The 9701-nt window shown below is 40.7% G+C and overlaps 2 protein-coding genes across 2 annotated transcripts in view; one reads left to right on the top strand and one right to left on the bottom strand.

Moving 5' to 3' along the window:
- The window catches only part of sgms1b (sphingomyelin synthase 1b), a 44608-nt gene extending 43473 nt beyond the window's left edge, over nucleotides 1-1135 (bottom strand). The window contains exon 1 of the mRNA XM_063220770.1: nucleotides 769-1135. The gene's annotated coding sequence lies outside the window, so the exon portion shown is untranslated. The remainder of the gene's footprint in view (nucleotides 1-768) is intronic.
- A 739-nt stretch (nucleotides 1136-1874) lies between these two features.
- minpp1b (multiple inositol-polyphosphate phosphatase 1b) lies at nucleotides 1875-9116 on the top strand. Its single transcript, XM_063221360.1, has 5 exons — nucleotides 1875-2602; nucleotides 2930-3124; nucleotides 5151-5248; nucleotides 5806-5936; nucleotides 6943-9116. Exons 1-5 carry the CDS (start codon nucleotides 2017-2019, stop codon nucleotides 7319-7321), a joined length of 1389 nt encoding a protein of 462 aa, XP_063077430.1. The 5' UTR covers nucleotides 1875-2016; the 3' UTR covers nucleotides 7322-9116.
- The last annotated feature ends 585 nt before the right edge of the window (nucleotides 9117-9701 follow it).

Genomic DNA, 9701 nt, shown 5'->3' with positions numbered 1-9701 from the left:
ACACCAGGAGTCAGATACAGAGACAACACCTGTATTCATTTTTCCCATCATGGCAACATAGGCCTATTACACATAGGCTAGAGCTTTTTGAATCTCTGAATCTTGAATAGGAAATGTTGCAGGCAGCACTCAGTAATTCTCACATAATTATAACACTATGTTATGACTATGTGATAGGCCTATGTAAAGTCATTAAAAAAATCAATGGCGTTAATAACATTAGACAGATGTAGGCTCAGCAGCCATGGGATTGTGTTTTGTCATTACAACAACAGTTCAATGTCTCGAGTCAGTCCCAGTCTTGGTTGTTGGTTATCTTGTTGGTATTCTCATAACATTAACCTGCATATCCCGCGTCAATTGAGACACTAAAATTCATTCGCATGGCATGAGTCCATAACTCTACGTTTTTTAAAAGTTAAATGCCTGATCAGTTGGGGCAAGAAAAGAAGCGAAATAACCATGCACCTGTGTGATCTTGCACCTGATGACATATCTTGGAGACCATAAATCAGATTGTAAAACTAGCTTGCTAAGGTACCTCGCAAGAGAGAGCGGGCATGGAACTTTCAGCATGCAACAGATACAGCCACGCTGGAGCAGACAATTGATACAATGTTGCCAATTCAGTGGTTGCAGCCGTGTGCGCTACATTGAAAGCGCATTTGTTACAATTTACAGCACTGGTAACCTAGCATTACCAGCTACCAGCGGGCTATATTTGGTAGCAATAACCTGATGCAGAGCCATTGAACAGAGCCAACATACCATGCACGCTCGCTCGCTCCGCTCCCCTACACCGATTCGCTCCTGAGGGGGATTCACAAGGAATATCCAAGTCGCTTGCTGTTGTGTTGAGATGCCAGGGCTACACGTGAGTCTTCAGCTTGAAACACAATATTATTTTATCATTGTACGTTATCAGTTGAACGCTTGGCCCCTGCGTGCCGATGGGCGGTTTCATCGTTGCAAATTTAGATAGACCAGCTGCAATAGTAGACCAGTCCGCGTCTACCATTCACGGTGAATCCTGGAAAAGCGGGGCAGACGTCACATTACGTAGCCTATCCAGTCACATTTTGACAGAGCCAACATCGCCAATTGTTGCATTCCCACAAGCTTACTGTTCACATTGGGTCTGATAGCCTATAACTAATAGGCGTCGCGATATGAAACACCAAACTGAACTGAAAGCTGAACCGAAAAACATGTCCATGTGCAAAAAAAAAAAAGGAAAAATGTCGTGTTACAATACAATATCATCTGTCTAGCAGCCTAATACCCTAGGTCCATCACTCGATTAGCCCATGAACTGAGACGGGTCAACTTTGCCTAGATTGATGATGATGATGATGATGATGATGATTAGGCCTACTATTAGGAAGGATTATTATTGGGCCTATTATTATGATAATGAAGAGCAGGATATGGCCTTGGCTAGCCTTTTTGAAAAACACTGCTCAGGCATGAATTTCAATAGGACGAAATAAAAGTCACGACTTTTCTTTGACAAATCAAAGGTTCTCAATCAAGACATCAAGACTTGTTCTTTCTACAATTAATAATGTTATACTTTGGCGCCGCCCAGTGGTTATTTTAAAGCAAACAGAATTATGGATAAAAAGGCAATAAAAGGAGCCTGCACACGCGGATCATGATCAGTTATCAAACTATTATGAAGTAATTCTTGCTCAAAACAGTAGCATGGGCTGTAGTAGTTTATAGACCCACTACTAGTACAATACATAATCGTAAAATTAATTAAAATAATCTGTGTCCTACTCACAGATGAATATGAGGAATACACGCAGGGTTAATGTTTGGTCGGCCAGTTTTAGTAAGGTCAAAGTGCAACGGGAAGCAAATCACAACATCAGGCTGAATGGGGTAGATAGGAGGCTCATCTTGGACAGTTTTTTATCTTTCTGTTTCATAACTGGTAGCTATTCTTAGAAAAAAATATCACTGGGTCTGAGACTACACGTGGCATCTGCGTAAAACTAGATTTCTTTCAAAATGAGATCCACAACAGGGCTGCTAAAGAGAACCTTAGCTTTCTCGGCACTTGGTATCATCATGCTTAGGGTTTCAAGCGCTTATTTTCACAATTCAACAATTCCAGCGATTGCCAACTATTTTGGAACAAAGGGCAGATACGAAGAGGTAAATCCATATTTAATTGACGACATTTTGTCTGTGAACAAGTCCCTGTCAAAGCCCCCATCGGCGGACTGCCGTGCAATTCACCTAACCGCAGTGATTCGCCACGGCACTCGATATCCCACCACTAAAAACATCAAGAGAATGAAACGTCTGTACAGCCTCGTCGTGCATGAATCTCAGGGAGCGTACGCGTGGCTTAGAGACATCAAGCACAACTGGAATATGTGGTACACAGAGGACATGGACGGGAAACTTGTGGAAAAAGGCAGAGACGACCACAGGCATTTGGCAATGAGGCTGGCCACCTCGTTTCCATCGTTGATCTCCATGGACAACTTTGAAAACAACCGTATCAAGTTTATCACTAGCTCCAAGCACAGGTGTGTGGACAGCGTGGAGTCTTTCCAAGAGGGATTGCATAGACACTGGGACATTCAAGGTAAAACAATGATGTTATAATTTTCATATCTTTACATCTTTACATATTCTAAGGGCCCAATCACTGATAGCACTGACAGGGCACCCAAACTATGAATCTTTCATGGGGCCCAACATTTCTGGCGGCACCCCTGGCTGTGTGATGTAAAAGATTATGTATTCGTATTGGCAATAATCTCCACTATGAATGTTAATCTTGAACATATTTTGTATCGCAACTGAGACCGCTGCAAATTGTCTGTATGGAGTTTATATGTTTGTTTAGTGGGTGCTTGTTACTACTGACCTTTTTGTTTTATATGTTCTTATCTTTGTTTCCTGCACACAGACAAACAGTACACCCACGAAATCAACGACACTCTCATGAGATTCTTCGATAAGTGCAAGAAGTTTGTCGATGATGTGGAGAACAACAAAACGGCTCTTCTGGAAGTCGACCTCTTCAAGGCTTCAGATGAGATGAAAAAGGTCCAGAAGAGGATTGCGGAACGCTTGGCAGTTCCTCTCAGTGACATGACCCCAGGTAATCACAACTCTGGTTTCTTTTCTTGCATTAGGCCAGGGATGGGGAACCGTTTTCATTCAAAGGGCCACTTCAAATTCATCCGAGGGCCGTAAAAGTCCTCCGAGGGCCGTACTATGAACACAAATCAGGCTTTCCCCCTGCACTTTAGGCCTACATTGAAGGAAGTCACCTTTAAAACAGACCCCACCTTCTCTAGGTCCCCTGAAAATAACTTAATTGTATTGCAAATGCATTTTCTAAGATTCCATTACAAAATATGTCACATTTCATGTGAAGCTGCATAACATTAAAATTACATCAGGGGCCGCATAAAACGGCCTCAAGGGTCGCAAACGGCCCTCGAGACATAGGTTCCCCACCCATGCACTAGGCAGAGGTGTTAAAATGAAAAGTAAAAAAAAAAACACACAGTTTCCCTCCAACACAAGTAACTTATCTGAGTCACCAGTAGACCCGTGTACTTGTCTTCTGATCAGCTAACTTTGTACTGGTTGATAGGGCTGGGTAAAATAATCGATTCAATCGATAATCGATCGATATCGTTTAAAATTCACATAATCGATTCACAGGGCACAAAATCGATTTTTTGGTTCTTCTTCTTTTTGTTCTTTTTGTTTAATTTAGGTCTATGGAAAATACCCAATCTGTTAACACTGTCAAGCCACAGCCCTTTGACATTTTTATATAAAAATAGGCAACAGTATCTTTTGGGGGAAATCCTGGCACCAAGAAGGGAACGGATTGAATCAATTTGGAATGAATCGAATCGAATCGAATTGAATCGTGATTAATCGATTCAAAGCCCTAAGAATCTCTCACAAAAAAGCCCTAAGAATCGAAATCAAATCGATACAGGAACATGGCTGCGATAACTTACCCATCAAGTTTGTGGTGGGTCCTTGTTAGGTTTTCAGTGTTTTTCAGTAAGAACACAGTCTATCTATCTCATTCGTTACAACGGAGTAAATGGTGTAACAGCAATGTAATACCATGTGCAAGTGTTGTAATTACACCACAAATGTACTTTTACTTTCACTTTTAACACCTCTGGCATTAGGGCAGGTATGTGAATGCGTGTATATATAACTATGTGATGCACACATGGGATCTCTGCTGTGCTCTGCACTGCACTAACTGCGTTACATCACACAACACAGGTAGCATCCCATCTGATTGTGTTCACAGAATTCTCTGCCTCCAAGTGATGCCAATGTAGTTCAATGTAATCTCCCCTGGGTGGCGCCAGATCCTCTTTATTCAGTGTAGCATACGGCTCTTCAGAAAACAATAACTGAATGTAGGAAGCACACCATATAAATGCAAATAAGAGTGTTTGTGTGTACCTGCCAACACTAATTGATGAAAATCCTAAAATTGTACACGCTAAGAAGTCATCAGAATACTTAACGGAACAGTATACCACAACCAATATCTATGACAATCCTCTCACATAGGCTAGCATCATTCAACTACAACCAAATGCGAAACCCCTCTTGTTTTCTTTCACAACCCCCCTAGTTTTGTGTTTTCTAGTTGTATTGTTACATTTGTGAGCTCACCAGAGTACATTTCTAGCCAATGTATTTTTTCTTGTTTTGTTTTGATGACGTGTCCATAACTGGATTTCTAAAAATACCCCAACGCCGGCAGCGTGGTGCCTTCTGTGTCAACTGACTCAGAGGACATTTGAGCTTGCTTGAAGCCCATATACTAATGTAGTACACTACAGTACATGTTGTTATTGCCCAAGGGGGCCATTTTGGAGACACATCTGTGGACAGTTTCCCTCCTCTCTCACACATCTTGCAATGTCCCCATTGGGCTTTGTGGGTGACTGGAGCAATGGCAGTTATACACACACACACACACACACACACACACACACACACACACACACACACACACACACACACACACACACACACACACACACACACACACACCATTGCTGACACAATCTCTCTCTCTCTCTCTCTCTCTCTCTCTCTCTCTCTCTCTCTCTCTCTCTCTCTCTCCTTGTTAGACATGGTGGAGGCCGCTTTCTTCCTGTGTTCATATGAGTTTGCCATCAAGACGGTGAACTCCCCATGGTGCAACATGTTTGATGAGACGGATGCACAAGTACGTCTTTTATGAGACATGACAACAATGCTGATTAAGTCTGTTTTAGCTTAAGTGTGTTTTTTTTTACTTATCTGGATTGATCATATCACAAATAATATTACATTACATTACAGTACATTTAGGTTTTGACGTCACACTTTTGACCAAAGTGACTTACAAGGAGGATGTTCATTTTAATTTTAAGTTTTCAAGAATGTTGTCAATACAGCCACATCTCAAATTATTTGGAATCCTAGTTTTATCCAGTCTTTTTCATACGGTTCTTCAAAAACATTGATGATGTATATTTATTGTATTACCATAGCTTTGTTTATAGGATATTGCTGAAGTTCAGTGTCATCTCACTGAATGCTACTTTTAATGTCCCGTATAATGTTCAACACCTCAGTACATGTTGTACTAGATTATATATAATAATTTAATTCTAGTTATTTAATGTTTTATCTTGATGTTTTAATTTTCTCTGACTCAAATTAATTTCTTGTTATTTTTATTTCTTTATGTGAAGCACATTGAATTGCACCTTCAATTGAACATTGAATTGCCTTGCCTAGGTGCTGGAATACAAGAATGATCTGAAGCAGTATTGGAAGAGAGGGTATGGCCACGACATCAACCGCAAATCCAGCTGCTCCCTCTTCCATGACCTCTTCCAGCGACTGGACCAGGCAGCGTACGACCACAGGTGAGAGGTGAAATGTGTTTCGTGTGCAACTATGTAAGCAGTCAAAAAAGAAGCATCACATGGAAGAATACTTCCCTACAAAGCAAAAAGGCAGACGCCGAGCTTCAGACTGCATACAATGACTTTAAAGGTGCACTGTGTAAGATGGTGGCCAGAGTAGGTATTGCAACTATGCTGCTCATTGAAACTGTGCTGCCTATTGCCAAATTTGATCTTTTCATGAATATTTACAAAGTAATAAACTAGTATTTACTAGTATGACCAAGGTGCAGTAAGTTTATGCAGCTGAAAATGTCTATTTCTGGAACTTCAAAATGGTGGACATGGAGATGATCCCCCTTTTCATGTACGAAAATTGCAATTTAGTGGTTTAGTGAATTTGATGGTGGTGGTAAGTATTTGTTAAAAAGGTAACATTTGTGAATGGGCAGCATGAATTCTGGAAATGAACTACTAAAAATATTACACGGTGCACCTTTAACAATTATCCTGGTGTTCAGCCTAATAGTTTGAAGTAGATGATTGACATGTGGCACTTTTGTTACTTTCTATTACAACTTTTTGCAGATAATATTATTAAGATTCATATTTTGATGTACATGTCATTAAAATCATAATACCTGTAACTCTTTCACAACAACAATGTGACAGTTACTGCCTTTTTGCTTTGTAGGGCATAATACACTGCACACATGAAGCGTAATGGGTGTAATTTTAGGTGTGGGTGGTGGAGACATGTCCATACCACTTTTGATATAAACCTAGCTTGTCCCCACCATTTTGTTCACAAATATAATGCAGAAATAGTATACCCGGACAATTTGCCATTGTCATGTCCCCACTACTTTCCAAACCAAACCTACTCCTTTGCATGAACGTGGTCAGCTAAATGCACTGTGATACACTTGTGTGTGTGTGTGTGTGTGTGTGTGTGTGTGTGTGTGTGTGTGTGTGTGTGTGTGTGTGTGCGCGCGTGTGTGTGCACGTGTGTGCGCCGTGTGTGCAGGTTTGGCTTAGTGTCTGAGGTGGTGACGGTGCAGGTGGGCCATGCTGAGACTCTCCTCCCGCTGCTCTCCCTCATGGGCTTCTTCCGCGACGAGACCCCCCTGACGGCCGCCAACTTCCGCACCCAGCACGGCCGCACCTTCCGCACCAGCCAGATCGTGCCCTACGCCGCCAACCTGGTCTTCGTCCTCTACGACTGCAACGACGGCCTTCGACTGCGGTTTCTCCTCAACGAGAAGCCCATGACCTTCCCAGGGGTCGACCTGCCGGATCCACTGTACAGCACTGTCAGGGAGCACTACGGCGATTTGCTGAGAGGCTGTAACTTTGAGAAGGAGTGCGAACTGCGCGGGGCAAACAGAAAGAATACTGAGCTGTAGTGGTGTCCATTGGCACCGCCCTTACGAATCAATTCGATTATGATTCGGGAGCTAACGATTCGATTCGATTATGATTCGGGAGCTAACGATTCGATTCGATTCGGTTCGATTCTGCGATGCATTGAAATGCATTATATTTCTACTGAAAGAAAGACACATTTTCCATCAGTCAAGAGGCAATACATGCTGTCAGATTCTGAACAACATTTTAATGGCTGTTGTTTCAGTCCTGCGGTTTTCACTGCCTTGAAGTTCATTTGCTCCTGAAATTCCCACAGAAGTAATTGAAACTTGAAACGCATCGATTATGGCCTTTGCCGAATTAATTATTAAATTGTCCTGCCCCGCATTCGAATGCATCGCTGAATCGATTATTGTTGACACCACTACTGAGCTGTGATTTGTGGAAGGAAGTGAGAGTGAGTGACAAAAAACTTGCGTGAAGTGTACGATTATTTCATAATAATAGTGGTTGGGTTTTTTTACAAGAGATTTGTTTTTCCCTTAAATATGTTCTAGCCAAAAATACTTCCTCTGCACTTTCATCACAGCTTTCCCATGTCACATTTCTAGAGTAGAATTGTGATTTTATTTTATTGTTTTAAATTATTTTTTCCTTATCCACTTTTCATGCCTTGAATCTCTTGAGTGTGATTTCATGTTTACCTTTCCATTCAGTTTTCTGTGCCTTGAATCTATAGTGTGGGGTAATTTTTTTTACCTCTCCATCAATTTTTCCATGCCTTCATTTTATAGTGTTGTTTAATGCGAATAAGCAAATTTGCATTGAGCCTCATGCAAGCCTCATGCAAGAGGGCATTACTATATTTAAATTGTCAGTTTTGTGCAACTGTGCCATATGAGGAGTAAAAGAGACCTAAAAGATTTCAGAGTGTACAGTTTCTCTAAAGCCAAGACATTTTGGAAAGCTTTATTTTTTGTACTGATCAAAAACTAAACCACACAAGTGGTCATTTTGGCTGAGCCAAAATCTTGAAGAAAAAATGGCATGGCAACAGCACAACAATTTAGGGTGTTCTTCTGTTTGGTATTTGCATTTTAGTTATATATGATGTGGGTTTTTCATTCCAAAGTTCTTTTCTCAATGATTGTTTGATCCAGTTTACACGAATGACCTCTATAAGTAATAAAATACTGTATCATTGGTTTATACTAATCATGGGACTATTGCAGTGTTTAAACCTAACCTGTATGTCAGACAAACACTGGCAACTTTGACTGACTTTTGAAAGTCAAATTCCAAGCTCATTTGTTTTTTGTTTGTTTTTTACATTGTTATTTATTCATAAACATTTGGTGCTTAAAAGAACCAACGAAGACTTTGAGAAAGGAGAGGATAGCCAACATTCTAAAAGGACGTATGGAACGTTTTACAGATTAGACTTTGATTTCATTAAATCAAAATGATTGGTTGTGCCACGAAGGATTTTGAAAACTGAAAAGCTTTGCATTCTTTGGTTAGGAAGACTTCTTATTATCTCAAACTGTTCCTTGTTCTTTCCATATACTGTGGGCCACACAAGTTTTTAGTCTGTCCATTCTATAGATAATTTCTCACTACTCCTTTGGTTGGAGTCAAGTGCTTATTTTTGAAGTTTTTTTTTAACACCATGTGCCCTTTTTTATGATGTGAATTTATTTTAAAAAAATCCCTGTTTTCATGGGTGAACTTTTGGGGTAAAATTAAGGTTTTTGGTCATGCTAGCCATACTGTTATTGCTTTTGGTTTATGATCAGATAAAAAAGATTATTAAAGATGAAAAATAAATGGCAACCATCGAATTTGTCATGTTGATTTTTATACTGGGTACTTTTGGATGACTTGTAGGGCCCAAGGCGTTAGTGATGTGTCGGTCGCGAACGAAACGGCTCTAAGAACCGGCTCTTGAAGTGAACGAGAGGAACCGGCTCTGCAAATCGTTTTAGGATTTTTTTTTTTTTTTTTTTGGGGGGGGGGGGGGCGTTTTATCTATCTTTATTTTTTTTGTCCTTCTCTCCCCCTCTCTCTCATTGTGTGTATCCTCTAAAAGTGCCAGTGGTTACAGAGCAGGTATTACAGACACACTCACAGCGATCAGTAGGCCTAGGCCTACATAGTAGGCGTATTAAAACCTTTTTCATTTACTTTTTATATCTGGGTATGTTGGGTCTCGACTGATAGTAAAAGTGTTCTTCACAAAGGCTTTTAGAAAGCATACACTGCCCAAAGTGCTTCACAATGTCAATAAAGAAACAAAAATGTTGTACAAAAAAAAGAGCCGGCTCTCCATCGTAAGAAGAGCCAATAGAACAGCATCTCAAAGAAGAGCCGAAAATCCCATCACTAGGCCTACAAGGCGTGCCACTCCATCTGTCAAGT

The sequence above is a fragment of the Engraulis encrasicolus genome, chromosome 17 (genome assembly GCF_034702125.1).
Source record: "Engraulis encrasicolus isolate BLACKSEA-1 chromosome 17, IST_EnEncr_1.0, whole genome shotgun sequence".
In the NCBI taxonomy this organism is placed as follows: Eukaryota; Metazoa; Chordata; class Actinopteri; order Clupeiformes; family Engraulidae; genus Engraulis; species Engraulis encrasicolus.
This window is presented reverse-complemented; position numbering and strand designations above follow the sequence as displayed.